Source organism: Myxocyprinus asiaticus, chromosome 2 (assembly GCF_019703515.2).
Source record: "Myxocyprinus asiaticus isolate MX2 ecotype Aquarium Trade chromosome 2, UBuf_Myxa_2, whole genome shotgun sequence".
Lineage (NCBI taxonomy): Eukaryota > Metazoa > Chordata > Actinopteri > Cypriniformes > Catostomidae > Myxocyprinus > Myxocyprinus asiaticus.
The window spans coordinates 49,609,463-49,632,897 of NC_059345.1; the positions used below are offsets into that span (position 1 = coordinate 49,609,463).

The 23,435-nt window shown below is 38.6% G+C and overlaps 1 protein-coding gene across 2 annotated transcripts in view; it reads right to left on the reverse strand.

Moving 5' to 3' along the window:
* LOC127451437 (protein MTSS 2-like) overlaps positions 1-22,728 on the reverse strand; it is a 137,690-nt gene extending 114,962 nt beyond the window's left edge. For both annotated transcript variants that reach the window (XM_051716162.1, XM_051716154.1), the window contains exon 1: positions 22,224-22,728. In XM_051716162.1, the coding sequence (XP_051572122.1) occupies positions 22,224-22,307 (84 nt within the window). In that variant the 5' untranslated portion in view covers positions 22,308-22,728. The remainder of the gene's footprint in view (positions 1-22,223) is intronic.
* Positions 22,729-23,435: the final 707 nt, after the last annotated feature.

Sequence of the window (23,435 nt, forward strand, 5' to 3'; positions counted from 1 at the left end):
ATTTTGTTATGCTTTTCGGTCCTTTTTTAAGCTTTAAAGTGAGTCACTATCAACTGCCATCTCCTTTAATGTTCCGCTTAAGAAAGAAATTCATAAAGATTTGGATCGACATGAGGGTGAATAAATTATGACAGAATTTTCATTTTTGGGTGAACTATCCTTTTAAGAATCTCTGAAAAGCTTATTACCACTCATGGAAGGTGAATCAACTGCACAATGAAGAGTATATGAAAGATGAAAGTCTATATTGATCATCCACTGCATTGTTTAACCTGATTGTACTTAGTTTCTGTCAGCCATTACCTGATTTGGTTTTTAGAAGTCTCCAGGGAAGACAAACCATGTGTCTTGATAATGTGGTGAGGATTAAATTAAATTGATTATGATGATGGTACTTGTGAAGATCAGCTCAGCGTATTCAGAGAAATACTGCTTGGTCAATTTGGGATCCATCATTGTCAAAATTCGTTCAGCAAATCCACTGATCCCTGAACATCCAAATTCTGCTCAAGAAATACAGTATGACACAGTATTGCCACTGAATAATACACAGCCTGGATCTAGTGGTCCATTGTAGAAAAGATTGATTTTCCTACTACTGATCTGGCTTAACAAAGGAAGCTTTCTCTGCCATCTTTTTGCTAATGGAATCCCATTGAGGAGCCATTGCCTCAGAGCTTCAAGACAAAACTCTGTCAAAGTTCAAATAACTCATTTTCATTTATGCCCTTAAAATGAATAGCTCCCTGCTGGCTTAATTTCTTATCTTTTCAAATGCTTTCATTTGTAACTGCAGAAGACAAAAGAGGACCTGCTTTAGCCTAATTCCATTTCAACTACTGAGCCAATTCAAACACTAAAACAAATGCTCCAGCTATAAAACAATAATGGACTGTGATGTTATAATGCATATATGTAAAGCTAAATGTTACTATGTCTCAAACCAAAGCTCTGCAGAATAACTTCTGCAATTAGAGTCCTACTTTTCGTACTCTACTATGTATGCTCAAGTATTTGACACAGTGGTTTTCTGACATTATGTCTTGCAAGGACATTTTACTTGACACAAGCTCTACAGAAGAGTCAATTAAATATTTTAAAGCAGAGCATAACTAAAAAAAAATATTTTCACAATAAAAATATTCATCGTATTTCCATGACTTTTAGAATTGCATTAATTTTCATAACTTTTCCAGGCCAACTCTCTGAGATGCTTGCAATGTTTATTATAAAAAATTATAAATTATAATTATATAATTATATAATTATATTGTATATATAAAAAAATTATAATTCTCTGTTCATTCACTTACCCTCATTAGCGTGCAAAGGAGACATGGATTAAACCACTATGAGTTGTATGGATTACATTTATGCTGCCTTTGTCTTCTTTTCCGTGCGTGAACACTTTGGATCCCTTGATTTAAATTGTATGGATCAAAACATACAATGACGGCATGAGGGTAAGTAAATGAGAAGAGAAGAAAAATTATCATTTTTTGGTGAACTTTTCCTTTAAAGGGTTGCACAAAATGAAATTATATTGCTAACAGCTTCTTTGTTGTACATCAGGTTTCATAAACACTGTTTGGCAAATCACCAAGCTTGAATTACACTGGCATACAGGGATTAAGCTGTTGTCTGATGATACAGTGAGATTGTATGCTACATAATTTATACGCAAAGCAGCTTACCTATTTTAAAACAAATTATATATTTTGGATGCCTTTTAGCTGCAGGGCTCTAATAGAACATTTGCTATGTTTGAAATATCTTCATCTCATAGTGTCCTCAATTTTACCTTACAACTATGACTAATGAACGGTCTCTGACAATCCCTTCTCCTCTGTCACCCTCCTCCACCTCTACAATAAGCCAATGAATGGGGGAATGGAGGGATGCACATATTTCCAGAACAGATATCAAGGGGCTGGTGGAAGCCATGAAACATGATTGGCTATTCCACTTCCACTGGGATCCTTTGAAGTGGCACTGATTGGCTTTGTGCATTTGTGGGCAGAGGACAGAAACTGCAAGTGTGTTCAAAGCTGTCAGGCTCTCAATACAGTACACAGAAGTCTTTGGTGCGAATGAATGAATGAATGAATGATGGAGGCATATCATCTCTATTTCTGACATTTACCACAGCAGCCTGAAGCCATGCCCTAATGAATTATGGAAATAATTTAACATGAGTGCCATGCCTGCTCTCCATTTCTCTCCCTGCTTCTCTCTATCTATCTCATCCCATTTCTACTATAAATGTGTCTTCCCTTGAATTGCTGAATTTTATTTCCCTTTTCCTACCAGTTGGTTCCCCCGAATTCTTCTCTAAAATGCGTTACACGCCAGTAGTTTCCTTTCTTTCCTGTTTCCTGATTATAGCGGAACATACAAACATAAGGATGGGAGCTGTTGCCAGGACAAATCCTGATTTTAGTGTATACAAACATATATCTCTAGAGCTTTCACTTTCTGACACCCCCAACCCCCTACATGAGTTGAATCTGTTCTTGTTTTCCTGCCTCTCAGTGAATACACAGGATGGGTACTTAGTTTGATTGAAAGGTATATGACAGAAACCACTCAAAGATACTAGATAATGTATATTCCGAAGCTGCACGATATTGAAAAGGAAAGGAGGTAACTGTGATTGACGACCATTCAATTCAAAGTGAAACTTTAATGGCAGGGTTGGCTGAAAGTACAGGTGCCCTTGTGTACAAGAATGTTTGTCTGGCTCTGGCATTCTTAAATTAAAAACTAAAACAAATATGTCTAGACTCCATTAACAAAGAAAATGAAATTCACTAACTGTACTTTAAAAGACACATTTTGTTCAAGAAGTCTAGAACAGGCCTAAAGTTCAACCTGGGTTTAAGTGCCTTTCCTAATGGCACAATGGTGATAAAGCAGGATTATGCTTATTGAGCCTCTCATGGGTCCTTCCTAATTGCTACTGAATTTGGAAATTCTGTTAACAATCCAGATCATTAGGCATTAGATTGCAACAATGTGTGAAAGATGTGGCTTTAAAATGAAATGCAGTTTAAATGTATATATATTCTGCTATGCGCTCAGCTGAGCTTATAAGGCAACACAGATGGGGCTTAAACCCACAATCCTCATCAAAATCGAATACCCTATGCAAAAGGCTACTGGGACTACATCCCCAAAGCAGTGGTGACTGGTGCTTTTCAAAACTGGGAAAGCATAAACTAGAATTGGGCATTTAAAAAAAAAAAAAAAAATTGTAGTCAGGTACTCTAACCCACAAAAAAATTAGTAATCAATTACTCGGAAATTAAAATGTAAGTTTAAAATAACAAGGGTGACATGTATGTGAAGTTTATATATTTTTGTTTTTATTTACACACTATACCAAGAACGGTTTCAAAATAAGGTAATTTCAACAAACTATGTTTTTTTTTTTCCTTTTGTGAAAAAAAAAAAATTATCAATATGCATTCATAGAAAGAGCTTAGAAACAGAAACCAATGCTGATGGCATTAGGGTAATGCACATACTGTATATAAACTCTGATTCTACATAAAGGCTATCACATTTTTATCATTTCACATGTTATTATTCAGAAAAACTTTGACTTTTTATCAAATGCACCCTGCCCATATTAAGATATTTATGGCACATAGAAACAAGTCTGATAAGTTTCCGAGTTTCTTGTACCGCTTCGTAATTTCTTTCCACAATAAAAACAGATCTTTGTCTGTTGGTTTGCATGACTCCAACAAGAACTGAATATCAATAGTGCAGAATTCAATAAGAATCAAAATGACAAGTTTTGCTAGTGCTTCATTAGGCTTTGCTTTCAAAAGCAGAGATGCCATCTTATTTACTTCTCTCATCCAACAACTTGACGACACACATCCACAGCGCCCACAGTGATTAAGAGGGAAACTACAGTATAATTCAGCGTTTCCCACGGCAAGCAAATGCGCAAAGAAAAATACATTTACGATATTCGAGTTGTATTTTTTTTAGTCGACTAGCTGGTGCAGAACGAGTACTCGATTAATCGATTACTCGTGCACATTCCTAGCATAGACTATGGTTTAGGGTACTCAAACAATGAAATTTCTTAATGAAAATAATTAACTAAGCTCAAAACTGTTTTTGCAACAAAATAGACAAAAATTCTAATTTATAAACTGAAAGAAATGTGCAATATCAAACTGCAAATAACTGCATGTGTATCTCTGGGCCACTGAACACTGCGCTCAACAGCGGTGGTTTTTCATTTAATAAGCTGTTAATCATGTACATCACTGTTTCAATTATTGGCACTTTGTTAAGAGGTCCCGCCCATTTTAGAGCTCGTCATACAGAGAAGACGGACTTCAATGCAGGACAAAAATACATTTATTGGAAGCCAAATATCCTGAAGGCAATCAGATGCAGAGCCAATGTTAATACAGCTCATGAAGGCTCTATAGACTCCTACAAAATTATGGTATCTGGGCGGGACCCAAAATGATGTGTTTTGATTGGGCTTCAATGGGGCTCTATTGGCTGTGTGTACACTGTGTTCTACGAACATATTCATGTAGAAAAAAGCAGATTGCATTACTTGAACACCGCAAAAGTTTTTATTTCAAAATATTGAAATGCACACAGAGTAATCTGTCATTTATATAGATTATTTATTAACATACTTAACTTGTCATTGGTGTATTTTAATTAAAATTAAGGGGAAGCCGTTCACGCCACTGACCCAAAGGCAAAGCTCTCTGGTTTAAACATACGCCATCTATTTGACACATATTTCAATGCTTATCCATACTCATCACTCTTTGGGAGAATTTCCTCATGTCAGCAGACATAACAGATGAGATGAGTTTGACAGGTCAAACAAATACACATTGAGTGTTACTGGCACGTTGCCAGGAAAACGTATCCATCCAAAACGAGTTGATTAATCTATAAAAATTCTAATAAGGGGGCACTGAAAACACATGCTCATTTAGATGCTATGAGGCTTGTTGTATCCCAAATTACTAAATAAATAGATAAATAATAAGTGGCATGAGATGGGTGGTCACAAGTATTCTCTGCCCAACTGCTAAACCAAAGCAGGAAAACTGACAAGAAAAAACAGTGACACACCTGGTCTCATAGCATCACATTACTATACATACATTTTTTCAAAATTATTTTTATGTTGCACGTATTGTGGCAGTTTTCTAGTGAAATTAAATGAAAGTTTTCCTTGTTCATGCAATCAAATTGGACAGTAGCTCATCTGACAAGAGTGCTGCACTTGCAATTCAATGGACGTGGGTACAAGTCCTGCAGAGCATGTGAGTTGACACGTGAGCCTAAAGTGTAATAGAAGCACCACAAAATGGCGTGGTTGCTTCAGCAAATACGTTTTTCACCTCATATCTGCTTTTTATATTAATAAGGTTTAGGTTTAATGTTTAGGGTAGGGAGGTAGGTTTGATGATTTAAAACTTGATAGAGCTTTAACCTTAAAAACGCATCTTTTTTCCATCTCACATTTGCTTTAATGACACTACCGGTTAGGTTTAGGTTTAAGGTTTAAGGTAGGGATGTTGGTTTTCAATAGAGCATATGTTTTTTTGCTCTATTGAAAATATTTTTTTTCCACTCGCTTTTAGCAGCACACAGCGGACATTTCACCTCAGAACTGCCAAAATAGTTCTAAGGAACCACATAATATAATTTAGTAAAAATGTCACCAGAGACATTTATTTTATTTTCATGAGAACAGACTCTTTTGTTCACATCCTCTTCAGGCAAGCATAGAACAGAGTTCCATCAGTGGTGTTAATACGAGTCACAATTATTTAGCTGAGCTATATCATATAATGCTTTGCAATGAGGAAAAACAAAATGCTCAAAGGCTGACTATCAGCAAAGAACAAAGTTTTATATGCAACAATCTCAGTTCCATTTCCAAACAAAAGTTTAAATGATTAATTAAGGCATAGTTCAGATTCAGTTCTCAACAGAGGTGGAAAGTGACGAATTACAACTACTCTCGTTACAGTACCGTCTGAACACGTTTAACCACTGATCAAACTTCACTGTTTTTAAGGTAGGCAATGTTTTAACTGTGTCAAACATTAACACAATGTAGTTTGACACATATGTAGGGATATCTTGTTTACTTGCTACTATATGTCTGAGACGAGGAGGAGGATGGGGCCAGGCCGTGACTATGCATGCCCGGCCCCCAATCGGGCTAATCAGCCAAGGATAGGGATAAAGGCAGCCGGATGCGGCAGTTTGGGAGAGAGAGAGCCACACGCAGCTGCCGTGTGTGCGTTTGTGTTTTGTCTTTATGTTTTAATTTTACATTAAACATTACTTTGATGGTTCGTCCAGTTCCCGCCTCATCTTTTCCCATTTTAACTCTGTTACATTGGTGCCGAAACCCGGGAAGGAGGAGGGATGCGCTGTCGTGGAGTCCTCGCCACTACCAGCCGACCGAGGAGCAGCCGTGGCCGTCTGCCAGGGGACGGAGGCGTCACTGCCAGCCACCGAGGATCTGAGGCACGCTGCCGTCCCCCCATAGGAAAAAAAAAGATTAGAGAAAAAAAAGAAAAGAGAGAGAAAAGAGGGGGAGGAGTGTGACCGTCTGCCCGGGGCCGGAGGACCCACTACCGTCCACTGGGGTAGGAGCGAGCTGTCATCCGCCAGAGGTCGTGGAGTGGCTGAGGGCCGGACGACAGCGTATCTGGGCGCCGGCGAACCAGGTATTTCCTCTCTCTCCTCTCTCGCTCTCGCTGCCGCCCGTCTTGATCCTTCCCTCTCCTCTTTTTTTTTTTCCCCTCCCCTTGTCTCCCTCCCCAGCTTTAGAGAGGTGGGGAAAAGCTTGCCGGCAGGCGCAGCCAGAAGGGCAATGCCCCCAGAAAGGAGGTGGGGGGGATGTATGTCATGCGGGGGGTTCCCCATCCTGAGGCAAAGGAGGGAGGAGTGACTACGTGACTATGCACGCCCGGTCCCCAATCGGGCTAATCAGCCGAGGAGAGGGATAAAGGCAGCTGGATGCAGCAGTTCAGGAGAGAGAGAGCCACCCGCAGCTGCCGTATTTGTGTTTTGTCTTTATGTTTTAATTTTACATTAAACATTATTTTGATGGTTCATCCGGTTCCCACCTCCTCTTTTCTCATTTTAACTCTGTTACAATGTCTAAAACAAACTTTTAAATACCTTAGAAAGATACAGTGCCAACAGTGTCAGAAATTAACAGGGACTCGGGGCAAAAATGCCACCAAAATCAACAAAAATATCCCCAAAATTCAAAATATGGAGGCAAAAAATGCCCAAGTTCCCAAGTTTTATTAATAATATCTGATATAGTTACAATTACATACATTGCGATATTCTTTTAACTTTTCACTGAACATTATTTATTTTTTCCTACCATCCGGTTCAATGCACCATCACACGCACAAACGGGCTGTCCGCTTCTGTCAATCCGCATCAGTTCAGTATTGCACTCCAGCATTAAATTCCGTTCACCCCTCTTGTTCAAAATAAACTGTTCTAGTGGGTAACACTCTCATTCAAGGTGCTGTACTGTACTTCCCTGTCCTGTGCTGCTGTTTATCTGTCTGAAAATCCTCACCTGCTAGAGGCCAAAAGTGCGCAAGGGATGGATCACAAAACATAATGTAATCAAATGCCACAATTAATTAATAATAATATATCAATATGTTAAATAACCATAATGTTAATTAAGACTTTATTATTACAACTGCAATACAATAATACATATACAGAACAACCACTTTTAGTGTTTGAATCAATCATATCTCTCACTATACACTGTGTGAAATGTTTATTTTTGCCTTATTTTTTCAGTTGGCATGTAGGAGTTGATAACAGTTTGCTTAATAACCACATTCCATATCTGGATAATTGTTGCAATTTCATAGAGGATAAATTTCCTCTATAAAAATTCTCCTCTATGATATTGCATTATATTAGTTTTGTACAGTATGTTATCTTAATAGCCAAAATACTTGGACATACACTGGCAGCCAAAAGTTTGGAATAATGTACAAAATTTGCTGTTTAGGAAGGAAATTGGTACTTTAAATCACCAAAGTGGCATTGAACTGATCACAAAGTATCGTCAGGACATTACTGATGTAAAAAAACAGCACCATCACTATTTGAAAAATGTAATTTTTGATCAAATCTAGACAGGCCCCATTTCCAGCAGCCATCACTTCAACACCTTATCCTTGAGTAATCATGATAAATTGCTAATTTAGTACTAGAAAATCACTTGCCATTACATCAAACACAGTTGAAAGCTATTTGGTTTGTTAAATGAAGCTTAACATTGTCTTTGTGTTTGTTTTTGAGTTGCCACAGTATGCAATAGACTGGCATGTCTTAAGGTCAATATTAGGTCAAAAATGGCAAAAAAAGAAACAGCTTTCTCTAGAACCTCATCAGTCAATCATTGTTTTGAGGAATGAAGGCTATACAGTCCTTGAAATTGCCAAAAAGCTGAAGATTTCACACAATTGTGTACACTACAGTCTTCAAAGGCAAAGGACAACTGGCTCTAACAAAGAAAGAGATGTGGAAGGCCCAGATACAAATAAACAAGACGATAAGTACATCAGAGACTCTAGTTTGAGAAATAGACACCTCACATGTCCTCAGCTGACAGCTTCATTGAATTCTACCTGCTCAACATCAGTTTCATGTATAAGAGTAAAGAGAAGACTCAGGGGTGCAGGCCTTATGGGAAGAATTGCAAAGAAAAAGACACTTTTGAAACAGACAAACAAGAGTAGGCAAAGAAACACAGACATTGGACAACAGATAATTGGAAAAGAGTGTTATGGATCTTAACCACATTGAGCTTTTGTGGGATCAGCTAGACTGTAAGGTGCGTGAGAAGTGCCAGACAAGACTACAGGAAATGTGCGGTGAAATGTCACCTGAGTATCTGGACAAACTGACAGCTAGAATGCCAAGGATCTGCAAAGCTGTCATTGCTGCACGTGAATGAGAATAAACCTGAAATAGGAATGTGTTCTAGTTTAGAGATGATTTAGAGACATTTAGAATGTTACAAATGGCTATTTCTATTTAAATAAATGTTGTATTCTTAAAATGTTCTGTTTGTCCAAGAACCCTCTTGCAGCAATGCAGGTCTCTGGCATTTGGAAGCTGCTAGTTTAGGACCTGTGAGGAGTCTGTTTCTCAAATTAGAGACTGTCTTTTTGTTGTGCATCTGGGCCGTCCACTTCCCTCTCTATCCTGGTAAGAGATTATTTTTTTCAAAACAGTAATGCAAGGAATAGCCTTCATCTCTCTAAAGCAAGTACATTTATAAAAACATTTTCTTGAGTACTAAATTTGCACTTTAGAATGTTTTGTAAGGAATAGGTGACACAGTATATGTTTGCCATCACAGGTAAATAAAAAATTGAATAAATATCACTTAAAACAATTATTTCAAATACTAATCATTTGCAATTAATAATTTTGGCAGTATTTTTGATCAATTTAATGCATCCTTGGTGAAAGGAAGCATCAATTTCTTTCAAGAAAAAAAATGTCTTTGTGTTCTAAAAATGGAAGTGTATATACTATATAGAATATAATTTTCATAAAGTAACTTGTAACATAATTGCTTGAGTCGTTTTTCAGCAAACTACTTTTTTACTCTTAATTGAGTCATAATATTTCTCAGTACTTCTACTCAAGTGAATTATTTCTTCAGTAGCAGTACTTAAGTAAAAAAATCTGTACTATTTCCACCACTATTTCTCAAAGGCAGAATGAGATCTAGACTGACTGTGCAAGTGTATGAAGCATCTCTCATCTACAGGCTGATATGCACATCTCAGTGTGAGGCATCTAAATGTAAACAGCAGTGATATACAGCAGGTCCAGCTGGCAAACAGACAACTGTGTACTTGTGACATCCATGCTTCTCATGTCCCTCTCTCTCACTGGTAGGGCCCTTTCACCTAAAGAAGGGGGGTAAGAATGTGGACCTAAATATGACAACCCCCTCCCATCCCATTTCTCCTTTCCCCCCTTTCAAATCCAATCACCCTCCCCCATAATCCAGAACCATACTCATAACAACCCTTTTATAACAATGCCCTCCACAGACCAAGCCCCAGTGGGGATAAACAGACAAGAACACTCACAAACACTCCATACAGTTACACTAAATACAGTTTCCATTAAAACCAAAATGACATTGGTTTCAAGAATCTAATCAACATTCACATCCCCTGTAGAGTTATAGAGTTTAAACGGGTGTTGGTGTATTTATATTTTTCTGTTCCTATTTGGTAGAAAATAAGTAATAATTAATGTACAGTTAATTTTTTTTTTTCCCCACAGGCTACTTTCCAAAGAGTATCCAGCAGATCTGCTTTGTATAGAGTGTAATGAAAAAGAGAGCTAGTGGAACAGTGAGCTGAATCTATATTTCATTGATTCAGGTGGGGAATTGAGGCCCCTTCTCTGTTCCACTACTGGTGGGATGTCAGAGATGGAACAAAGAAGACCCAGCTGACATTCTGGTGATTTGACACATATGACAAGTGAGCTGGCATGCCCACAGGCTGCCCACAACCCACAAACAAAGATACGCAAAAGCACAGAGCAGACAGTGGAATCTTTTTAAATCTTGGCTTTTGAATAATAACTAGGGCTGTACATTTAATCAAATAAATAATACAGATTATAGTTACAGATGCCACAATTCTTGCAATTATTGGTCCATAGGTCTACACATTTATTCTATTTAACATATGGTTTTGCAGCAGTTGCGACATATCCATTGCTCACTTCTGCGTATAATTTGTTCAAAATGTACATCGTTTTTTTAAGCTTCTAAGAGGGCCGATGTGAAATTGGCCATTGAGGCAATTAATCTTGATTGACTCATATTTAAAATAGCAAAAAAGTAACAGTTCTCAGCTTTTTTTGGATGTGTAGCCGACATAAAGAATCCGGCATGCAGTGAAATGCATGTAGGCTTCTATGTACAGTAAACAGGAGTATTTATAAAACCACTGAACCTTAACAACTGGCAACAGTGATCTGGTACTTTCCCTCTGTCCTGTTTCAATATAGCAACATTGGCCAAACTGCATGCAATGAGGTCCAATCACAGGCTGAGCTTGAACAGGCCAGCACTGCGTCCAAATATCCATACTTCCCTGCAATATAGTATGCCAAAAACAGTATGCCAGTGAGTCAAACAGCTCTTTTCAACTGTAAATGATATATACACTCACTGAGCACTTTATTAGAAACACTATACAAATACTGGGTAGGGCCTCCTTTTGCTCTCAAAACAGCCTCAGTTCTTCTTGGCATAGATTCCACAAGATGTTGGAAACACTCCTTTGAGATTCTGGTCTATGTTGACATGATTGCATCACGCAATTTCTGCAGATTTGTCAGCTGCACATTCATGCTGCGAATCTCCCGTTCTACCACATCCCAAAGGTGTTCTATTGGATTCAGATGCGGTGACTGGGAAGGCCACTGAAGAACAGTGAACTCATCAAATCGCAATTCTTGAGCCAAACGATTTCAAAATCTTCTCCCTGATGAAAAATCGATGGGTTTTTTTTATTTATTTTTTATTAACAATTTTTATTGATTCCATTCATAAGATAAACAAACACAACATAAAATACGGAATCAATTATACACATTAAACCCCTCCCCCCGAACATCCCCCCCCCATCCCCCACCCAACAAAAACACACACTAGAGTGGTCACGAACAATTAGAACATAAAAATAAAACAAATAAAAAACATTAAAAAATGTATACTTTCAAAAAACAAAAATGCACATATACATCTAAACTAGAAATCCTTCTCCACTGCCCCTCCCCGAGAACCCTCCAAAAAAGCCAAATATCCACCCCACTTCCTATCAAACAAATCCCATTCTCCCAGCCTTCTAAAAATCACCTCCTTGAATACTGCCACCCCACCCATCTCCCCACACCACTCCCGAAACGAGGGTGCCCTAGCCGACTTCCACCCCCTGAGGATGATTTGTCTGCCGATCATAACTCTGGCAAGGACCCAACTTTTTAAATGACTATCCCCAATATTAATGACCGCCCCATCGCCTAAGATACAGAGTCTCGAGAAAAATTTAAATTGAGTGTCCAATACGTCACACATAAAGCTCTGAACCCTCAACCAAAATTCCCCAAAAAACATGGGTTTTGTCCCCGTCTTCTTATTGGCATCGCCAGCAGGTGGGTGTGTCTTTAAGACCAAGCCTATACAATCAAGAGGGGGTCCAATAGACTTGATGTAAAATCTTAAATTGCATCAGATGCACCCTTGCATCTCTAGATGTAGACTTGACGTTTTTAAGAATCTTAGCGCACACTCCCTCCTCCAATACAAAGTTGAAATCTTTCTCCCATAATCTCTTTAGAGAAGTTGAAGCTCTCTCCCCCAGACTCTGAATTAACAGGGAGTAATACACTGATGCCTCATGACACCACTTTAGGGAGGAGTATGCTACTCCCAAAAATAGTACAGAGCAGGTGGCGCAACTGTAAATCCCTAAAGAACTGAGATCTAGGAATCCTAAAATGTTGAACCATATTTTCGAAGGATCTCAACACTCCACTCTCATATAGGTCACCAAGCATATTAACCTCCTTCACAATCCACTCTGACCAGCAGAAAGGGGACTTATTAATACATAATTTTGGGTTCAGCCATATGCTCGAGGCAACATTTAAATAAATATCTGAATTAAGCACTCTGGACACTTTTGTCCATACCGTGTGCAAATGTGAGATAACAGGGTGTAACTTAACTTCTCCGGTTAGTTTAATAGAGAGGCATTGTCATGGCAAAATAGGGGCAAGAACTTCCTGTTCAATACAAAACCAGGGAGGGGCTCTCTCAGGCGGAATGAGCCAAATGTCTGAGACCGAATGCATAATAATAAAACAAAATCTTGGGTAGGCCTAGCCCACCTTTGTCAGTCGGCCTATGTAACTTATTGAAATGTAATCTGGGACGCTTACCATTCCAAATGAAGGACTTCGCTATACTATCAAATTGCTTGAAATAAGAGAGGGGGATATCTACAGGGAGACATTGTAGCAGGTAGTTGCATTTTGGAATACAATTCATTTTAATAACATTAACCTTCCCAATCATAGATAAATGTAATGAAGCCCACCTGCCCACATCGCTCGAAAACCTTTTTATTAAGAGGTCAAAATTAACTCACAAGTTTGCTGGGAATAAAATGCCCAAATACTTAATGCCCTGTTTGGGTCACTGGAAGGCGCCCGGCTGAAAAGCCATTACTGGGCAGTATGCTGTCAGAGCCAAAGCTTCGGTTTTAGACCAATTGACTCTGTATCCTGAAAACTTAGAAAAGGAATTAATAATTCTGTGGAGGCATGGCATAGATCTAATGGGGTCATAGATGAATAATAAGATATCATCTGCGTAAAGCAAAAGCTTATGTGCCATACCTCCCGCCGCCACCTCTGGAAAATCATCTTCCTTTCTTATCACAGCTGCTAATGGTTCCAGGGCAAGACAGAACAATAATGGGGAAAGAGGGCAACCCTGCCGGGTGCCCCTATCCAGAGTGAAATAATCTGAAATTAATCCATTTGTTTGTACCACCGCTACCGGGTGTCTTTAAAGTAACTTAATCCATCCAATAAAAGTACTCCCTAACCCATATTTTTCCAAAATCTTAAAGAGATAATCCCATTCTACCATATCAAATGCCTTTTCGGCGTCAAGTGAGATGGCAGCGACCGGAGTCTGATCATTCACCACTGACCACATAATATTGATGAAACGCCTAATGTTATCAGAAGAGCTGTGGCCCCGAATAAACCCCACCTGATCTATATATATATATATATATATATATATATATATATATATATATATATATATATATATATATATATATATAAGAGATGTCATAACTTTACTTAATCGGTTAACCAAAACTTTTGACAATATTTTTATGTCTAGCTGGATCAGGGAAATTGGATGGTAACTCTTACACTCGTTTGGATATTTATCCTTTTTAAGAGTCAGACTGATCTGGGCTTGTGTCATGGTTGGCGGAAGCTTTCCATTCTTTAATGATTCTGTATAAACTTCCAACAAATGTGGAGCCAGTTCTGTAGCATAAGATCTAAACAATTCAGCAGCAAAGCCATCTGGCTCCGGAGCCTTGCCTGTAGGCAAGGCCTTAATTACCCCACCAAGCTCCTCCCAGGTTATCACAGAATCAAGAGAGTTTTTTGCTCAGTCATCAGTTTAGGGAGTTCTAATGGTTCCACAAAGTTTCTAATATCTTCATCAATAGACGAAGACATGGATCTATAGAGATCAAGAGAGAATTCTTTAAAAGCATTATTAATATCAATTGCCAAGGTAAAAAAAGAGGGAATGGTAGAAAAAGACTCTCTCTGCTTTATATATCTAGCCAAAAGCTTCCCTGCTTTGTCCCCAGACTCAAAGTATGACTGTCTTTCCTTGAATAGCCAAAACTCCACCTTCCGCGACAAAATAGTATTATATCTGTATTTCAATTGGGTCAATTCCCTGAGGCCATCAGATGACATTTGGTACTTCAGCTCTGCCTCGGCACTTTTAATATTCCCTTCCAACTCCACGAGCTCTCGTACTTTGGATTTTTTGATGAATGAGGCATACTGTATGACCCTAAGAACCGCCTTTTACGACTGAAAAAGTGCCTCCCAAGCCACGCCCATAGAAAATACTGAGGACCAGTTGGTCTCCATATAAACATTGATTTCAGCCTTAAACATTTCTTGGAATTCAGGATTTTGCAAAAGGGATACATTAAAGGGCCAACTATATGATTTCTTTTTCTCTGTATGTGGCAACACCTCTAAACTCACCAGGGTGTTATCTGAGATTAAGATGTTTCCAATTGAGCAATCAACAACAGATGAAATGAGGGACTTAGATATTTTAAAAAAAATCTATTCTAGAATCAATCTTATGGACTGATGAAAAAAATGTATAGTCCCTACCGGATGGGTTCAAAAGTCTCCAAATATCTGTAAGACCAAGATTTTTACACATCCTGTGAAGTGTCAATGTTGCTCTAGGGGGCTTACACAATTTTGCTTCACTATGATCAAGGACTGAGTCCATCAATAGATTAAAGTCTCCTCCCAATATTGTATCATGAGGGGTGCCAGCAGCTTTCAACATCCCTTCAAGATCTATAAAAATGCCCTGATCATAAGCGTTAGGTACGTAAATATTGGCCAAAATCAAACTTTGCCCCTGAATTTCTGCTAAAACAATAATGACTCTTCCTAATTTATCTTTAATCTGTTTGAAACATTTGAATTATAGATGCTTACTTATCAGTGTAATGACTCCCCTGCTCTTACTTGAGCCAGCACTAAAGAAAACATGTCCACCCCATATCTTCCCAAATTTTTCAGCTTCCTGCAGGGAAAGATGTGTTTCTTGAAGAAACACTATATCATATTTCTCACATTTAAGAAGATAAATAACTTCTTTTTATGGGGTGCCCCAACCCATTCACATTCCACGTGGAGAAAGACAATCCACTCATACTAGCATTTGACATTTTGACATATTAGAAAAAATAGATAGTGTGTCAAAAATAGAATTATAAAGACCACATTCCACATTAGTGCAACAATCAAACCCCAAACTTCCACCCGAACCAAACCAACAGACAATAGAAAAATGTGCGCATTAACCCCGTGCACGACAGTGCCAACCACCGTCCATCATTCTAAACTCAAACAGTCCATGTACGCCTACGAGAGCCCCTGTGACATCTTTGCCGTCAGATTGCTCAAGTCCGGTGTTTCTATACAAATTTTGTAAAACAGAATTACACAACAGAAGATAATCTATAAAACAAACTCTAGCCAATAGGCGGGATAAATACAAAGAACGTGTAGATTCATCCACATAACTGTCCCGAAGGTGTATTCCTCAACAAAACTAACTCCAGCCTCTAGCGAAACCAGCACACACACACACAAAAAATAAAAATAAATAATAAAAAAATAAATATATATATCTATATATATATATATAAAATAAAAAATAAATTTTAAAAAAGACCATTCAGTTTCCTCGGACCCAATCACCCAATGACCCAGTCACTCCAATGTCCTGCAAGAAATACTCCACAAAACAAACTCCAATAGGAGGCATAAGCACAAAGAATGTGCAGATTCATCCACAATCCTGTCCCAAAGGAGTGCTACTACACAAAACAAACTCCAGCCGCTAGGCGGAACCAGCTCAAAAATAAATAAAAAAGGCGTTCAGCTTCCTCGGACAATCAAGTGGATGTTCAGTGAGTCGATTCACTTGGCTGCAACATGAGAACCACAAAATAACTTACTCAGTCCATTGACTTTATGAAGGACAATGCTTGCTGGGGACATGTAAATACTTTACAGCCATCCTTAATATCTATTCACAATTTGGCCGGGAACATCAGTGCAAAAGCGACCTTCCGTTGATGTAAGAGTTTCTTGCATTCCTTGAATCGATCACGTTTCTCTCTTGTTGAAATGGCAAAGTCTGGGAACAAGATAATGTTGTGGTTCTTCCAAGAAAGCCTTCCTTTACTCCTCACCTCGCGTAACATGAGATCTTTATCAGATAATCTCAGAAATTTGGCCAGAATTTATTGGGGCCTGTCTCCCTCAGTGGATCGCCCAGCTGGGACCCTGTGAGCTCGCTCAATTTCCAGCTTATGGCCTGTTATATCAAGCAGACTCGGAAAGAGACCGTCCAGGAATTTCACCATATCCCGACCTTCTTTGTCCTCAGGAATTCCAACAATTTGGACATTATTCCGCCGGTTACGTTTCTCCAAATCCTCCAACTTCTCCCAGACGCGTTCCAAATCCCCCTTAGTCGCTAGCGGATTAGCAGCTAACTCCCTCTCTGATGACTCCAGATAATCGATCCATTTCTTGACATCCCCACTCTTGCAACCATCTCAGAGAATTTCATCTCCATGGACGTGATCAATCAACGTATTGCAGCAAGATCCTCCAAGTCAGCAACGACCTTCGTCAGCACTGCCGACACATTCAACAATTCTCTTTCAACAATTCTCTTTCACTTCTCCAGCCAAATCGACTCCCTGGCTCGAGGCCTCCGGAGGGGCGTCAGCTTGAGTGCGTAAGTGTCTTTTAATGTCTCCAGAGCCCAAGGATTTTGAATTCTTTGACATATTGTCTTCCTAGGACAATTATGGATCAGTGTGTATTAAATCTGTTGTATTAAAAATGTTAATGCTACAATGATTAATAGATAAATATAGGAAGCTATATTTGTGCCGAGTTCCACATTAACAGGCTTTATCTTTTTTTAATCTAACAGCCAGGGTATTCATGCGCAGTGGTGGGTAATTTCACACATTTACCTGCCAATGTCGACAAGAAATGCTGCTAGATACAAAGACATTGTGCTTGAGGAAACACCTGATTATATTTTGAAGAACAGGCAAAAGACATGCTGGCAAAGCGTGTTTGATTTGCTTTTTTTTTCAGAAGTTAATTTGCGCTTTGGCGCCAACGCGCACAGCTCGATCGCATCTCGCAAAACACACTCAAATAGTGAGTTCTCTCTGTCAGTCTTCTTGAAGCAGTTTGTAAAAAATAATGTTGTCTATGAGAATGCTGCATAGGATCTCAGACTACACATTGGGAATACAGGTGAATTGTCATGTGTGTCATAATTCAGTCCAGCCCCAGAAATGGTTCTTGAACAAGTTTACTCTTTAGCCTTCATTTGTATGTTGCAAAATCATTATGATCATAGTAATTGTCACATATTCCCTGTTTTTTGTATTGACTTTTATGTTAAAATTCTGGTTTAGTTCCCTGTTCCTGTTTTCTGATAGTTTTGTAGTCCTTTGTAGTTTCTTTTCATGATTGGTTTTCCCCTGATTGTTCCCCAGGTGTTCCTTGTTTCCTTGTTTTCCCCTGGTTTCTTTGTCAGTCTTCATCTGTATTATGCTATGCTTTGTTCCCTGTGTTTTGTTTCAATATGTTCTGAGTTACCTGGTTTACATTTATATTATTAAAAAGGCTGCATTAAGATCCTCATTCCTCTCTTGTCTCGTCACAGTAATAGCCTATGGTAATATATGTTATATTTTAAATTCTAAAATAACAAAATTAGTTTGACAAGTTAAAATAGATGTTGAATACAAATAGATATAATGCAGCCTTATCTATGGGTTCCTTGGCACTAACTAGTCACCTAGCTCAGACAATGCATTGATTGGTCAATTGGTAGTTTTAAATTGGTAGATTTGCACATCCCTACCTTTTACCTGCAAATTATATTACAGAGTGTAAGCAATTGTCAGATACAACTGTTCTTCAAAATGACTTTTTTTTATCTTTTTAAGAAATTTTTATATCAAAACATCAAACTGCAGTACTTACAGAATCGCAATAACGCAAGACATATAGAATCGGCTAGGAAATATCATTGTAATATCGAATTGGGAAGTCTGTGGCAATTCCCAGCCCTAGTAAATTATTGTGGCCATGAAGGGATGCACATGGTCAGCAACAATACTCAAATAAGCTATGGCATTCAAGTGATGATTGATTGCTATTAATGGGCCCAAAGTGTGTCAAGAAAACATTCCCTACACCATTACACCACCATCACCAGCCTGGACTGTTGACACAAGGCAGGTTAAGTCCATGGATTCATGCTGTTGGCACCAAATTTTGACCCTACCATCTGTGTGCCTCAGCAGAAATTGAGATTAATCAGACAAGGCTATGTTTTTCCAGTCTTTGATTGTCCAGTTTTGGTGAGCCTGTGCCCACTGCAGCCTCAGCTTTCTGTTCTCTGCTGACAGATCTGGAACCCGACATGGTCTTCTACTATTGTAGCCCATCCACCTCAAGGTTCAAAATGTTGTGCATTCTGAGATGCTATTCTGCTCACTACAATTGTACAGAATGGTTATCTAAGTTACCGTAGCCTTTCTGTCAACACGAACCAGTCTGGTCATTCTCCATTGACCTCTCTCATTAACAAGGCATATGTGTATAAACCAAGACAATTGTTCCTTGTGCTTAAAAGGTGCTTGTTTAACAAAACCATTGTTGTTATTACGTCATAAAATCAGGTCAAGGGTCAATACCCACGTCCCCGGATGAAGTATATCTGTAATCTATTTATACTACTCTCTCATGCATACCTAAAGAACATACTGTTTTACCGGCTCAGAAGTGTGTCCATCAAATAGAGTACATACTCTTACAGTATGTGAAATCGGATGCAGGGAAGGAACAGTGCAGCATCTGAATCAACCTACTGTACATCTTAAAGGTGAAGCCAGGATCCCTATCTTCCGGTCAGAGCTCATTTATGACTGAAATATAGAGCTGCAGACACCAAAATTAGGTGCTTGGAGGCAAACATCATCGACCCCTTGTGACAATGTCACAGTCTACTCAATATCCTTCAACAGACATGCATGTTGGCACGATGGCTGACCCATATTTTGCCATTTCCATTTTCCCAGCATGGAAGCAAATGGGACCAGTGTCCATGAACGTGCTGGAGAAAATCAGAGTTAAAATTATGAATGAGACGAGAATGTGTGTGTAATCATGTCAATAGCAGAGCAGAGATGCAGAAGGGTTGGGGTGCTGCTGTATAGAGAGGGAGAGCTTTTAGACTGAAGGACCATCTGAGGGAACACTACCAGTTCTCACTACAGACAAAACACTGTAATATTAGCAAGCAGCTTGAAAGCTTCTGAATATTTTCATGAGAGAAAGTCATGTGGTCTCTGTTTTCTTGGGCAACGATTGGTTTCACCTACATTTTATTGCCACTGACAGAGCCGTGCTTGGAATGACAATAAATGAAAACGAATCCCTAGACCCGCATGGGCAAATATTAAACTGGACAGAAGATCAATAAGGTATTCCTCACATCAGCGAAGCAGCCCTTTTACTCTCATAGACCCAATTATATGACAGAAATCTGCAATCCGTTAGACAGACGCACAAATTACGGTGTATGACACAGAATGGAGCATGGACGCACCTGCTTATTCAGCAGCAGTTCAGTCTGTTTCCTAATGTGTGTGTGTGTGTGTGTGTGTGTGGGCAGGTTTAAGTGGTTTACGAGGACTTTTTTTTAGGTTACAAACTGGTAATTACAAGGGTATTATGCTATAAATGTGGTTTATGAGGACATTTCTAGTGTCCCCATAATTCAAATCGCTTAAAAAACATACTAAACGATGTTTTGTTGAAAATGTAAAAATGCAGAAAGTTTTTTGTAAAGGTTAGGTTTAGGGGTAGGGTTAAGGGATAGAATCTATAGTTTGTACAGTATAAAAATCATTAAGTCTATGGAGACTCCTCATAATGATAGCTGCACCAACATGTGTGTGTGTGTGTGTGTGTCTAGTGTCCTCATAATTCAAGTCATTTAAAAAACATACTAAACAATGTTTTATTGAAAAAGTAAAAATGCAGAATGTTTTATGTGAGGGTTAGGTTTAGGGGTAGGGTTAGGGTTAGGGGATAGAATCTATAGTTCGTGCAGTATAAAAATCATTATGTCTATGGAGACTCCTCATAATGATAGCTGCACCAACATGTGTGTGTGTGTGTGTGTGTGTGTGTGTGTGTGTGTGTGTGTGTGTGTGTGTGTCTAGTGTCCCCATAATTCAAGTCGTTTAAAAAACATACTAAACAATGTTTTTTGAAAATGTAAAAATGCAGAAAGTTGTTTTTGATGGTTAGGTTTAGGGGTAGGCAAGAGCGTTGATTTGGCTTGAACATTGGGGGGGTTGCAGTGTGAAGCATTTACATGTTTCCATTGAATAATGGGGGGATTGTACTTGCTTGTTTTGATTATTGGGGGGGTTACCTCCCTCCCATCCCCCCGGAATCTACGCCCCTGGAGGCAGGGTTAGGGGATATAATCTATAGTTCGTACAGTATAAAAATCATTAAGTCTATGGAGAGTCCTCAAAAGGATAGCCACACCAGCGTGTGTGTGCGTGTGTGTGTGTGTGTGTGTGTGTGTGTGTGTGTGTGTGTGTGTGTGTGTGTGAAACCCCCTCCATTTCCTCTCTTCATGCACAAAATTCCCATGTAGATACAGATAGACCACGTCATGCATGCTGTATTCAGAAACACGTATTCAGGAGAACCGTAGTACTGATACACAACATTCCGTCATAGAATTATAACATTCATTTGTTGGTAGCAAGGTCATAGGGTTGCCACAATTCTAGTTTTGTGGAAGGATTGTCTGTTTTTTTTTTTTTTTTTTGGCTGTCCAGGAAAAATTCCATTCCACTTCAGAATGCAAAATGTTCCAGAATTTAAATGTTTTCTCGACTCCTTAACAATACATGTGTACCACTCTCTCATATGAAGCATTAACGTCTGATTCAATTAGTGACTACATTTTTTGTATGGTTCATGCTTATGAACCTCTCTTAAAGCATCCTCTCCCACTCATAAGACGCAGTAGGAAGTCCGATTCGTTTTAGTGAATCGGTTGTTCCAACGGTTCATATCGATGGTTCAACCGGTTTAAAAGATGTTTCATTTAAGGTCTTTTTCATTGCTGAATCTAGTTTAATACTGTTGTTCATCTCTATGTTTTTCATTTAATTATAATATTGTTTTGTAGTTGTATTGTTTAGTGTATTTATCTGATCAAATGCTGTCAAATGCAGTAGTTCTACAATTAAAAAAGAGAATACGTCCATTATATAAGGGACATAATATGTTAGTAATACAGCATGTAGAACACAATTGGATGTTATTGTTTGAATGAATGGCATGCTGTTTTGCGGTCATTTCCATATCAAACAAAGGAGTAAACAGTCACTATTTTTTTATTATTAGTAGTAGTAGTAGTATTCTTTTTTTTTTTTTTTTTTTTTTTTTTGCTTGTATGATTTGGCCAGAAGTACTTCTGTCTTTGATCGGGTGTCCAGGAATTTGGCAACCCTAAGCAAGGATGAATGTCATACAGCAATAATTCTCCAGCTGTCATTTACGCCTAACCTACATAGTCTATTGCAAGATGGTTATTTGTGATAATGTACGGGGTTGAGACCTTGCATGCAGGTCACGTTCACCAAGAATATACATGTGTGTTTAAGTATAAAGCATCTCACCTTCATATCATTGACAATCGCCTGGAATAATCCGCCAAGAGCTCCGCACTCTTTCTCCACCGACTCCACATTGATATTATCCATCTTCACCGAATACAGCGAAAAACAATCCTAGTATGAAATTACTTCCAAAATATCCCGTCTAGACCTGCCTTGAGACCCTGAAAGCAGGAAAGTGTTGGCGGGTGAGAGATACTGGAGGCAGATATCATGTAAATCTTTGTGTCTTCAGCTGTCGGTTTGCTGCCCAGAGGACTGAGGCAGATGATGGGAAGAGAAGAGAGCGAGGTGGGTTACTCTCTCTCTCTCTCTCTCTCTCTCTCTCTCTCTCTCTCTCTCTCTCTCTCTCTCTCTCTCTCTCTCTCTCTCTCCGAATCTACTCTCCGCGGTTGGAGGAGGTTAGGCTCGTGGATGGCCCCGCAGTAGTCACAGTCATCTTCGGACAACGAGGCGAAATCGAGCTGAATGGCTGTAAGAAAAGGAGATCGATGTATGGAGCGGTGGGGTCGGTGCGCCACCCGACTGGAGCAAGCGAATTCAGCAGCAGCGGTGCAGTGTGACAGGGGCAGTAACTCGATCCATGGGAATCGTATTGGGCAGAACAGTTGCTTGTCACATGGAGGTCGGAGGGGAGTGGGGGCTTGGGGACGACATGCCGACATGCCGACATACACACACACACACACACACACACACACGCACAAACACAATAATAATAATAATAATAATAATTTACTGATAGTGTTATTATTATTATTTTAAATCATTATATTATGTTTATAATAATAATAATAATAATAATAATTTACTGATAGTGTTATTATTATTATTTCAAATCATTATATTGTTTATAATAATAATAATAATAATAATAATAATAATAATAATATAAGGTTAATAAAGACCATTATATATATATATATATATATATATATATATATATATATATATATATATATATATATATACACACACACACACACACACGCACACACACTTGCAGCCAAAAGTTTGGAAACATGTACAGATTTTGATCTTATGGAAAGAAATTGGTACTTTTATTCACCGAAGTGGCATTCAACTGATCACAATGTATAGTCAGGACGTTAATAACGTGAAAAATTGCTATTACAATTTGAAAAAAATGTTCAGAACTTCTTAAACTACTTCAAAGTGTTCTCATCAGAAAATCCTCCACATGCAGCAATGACA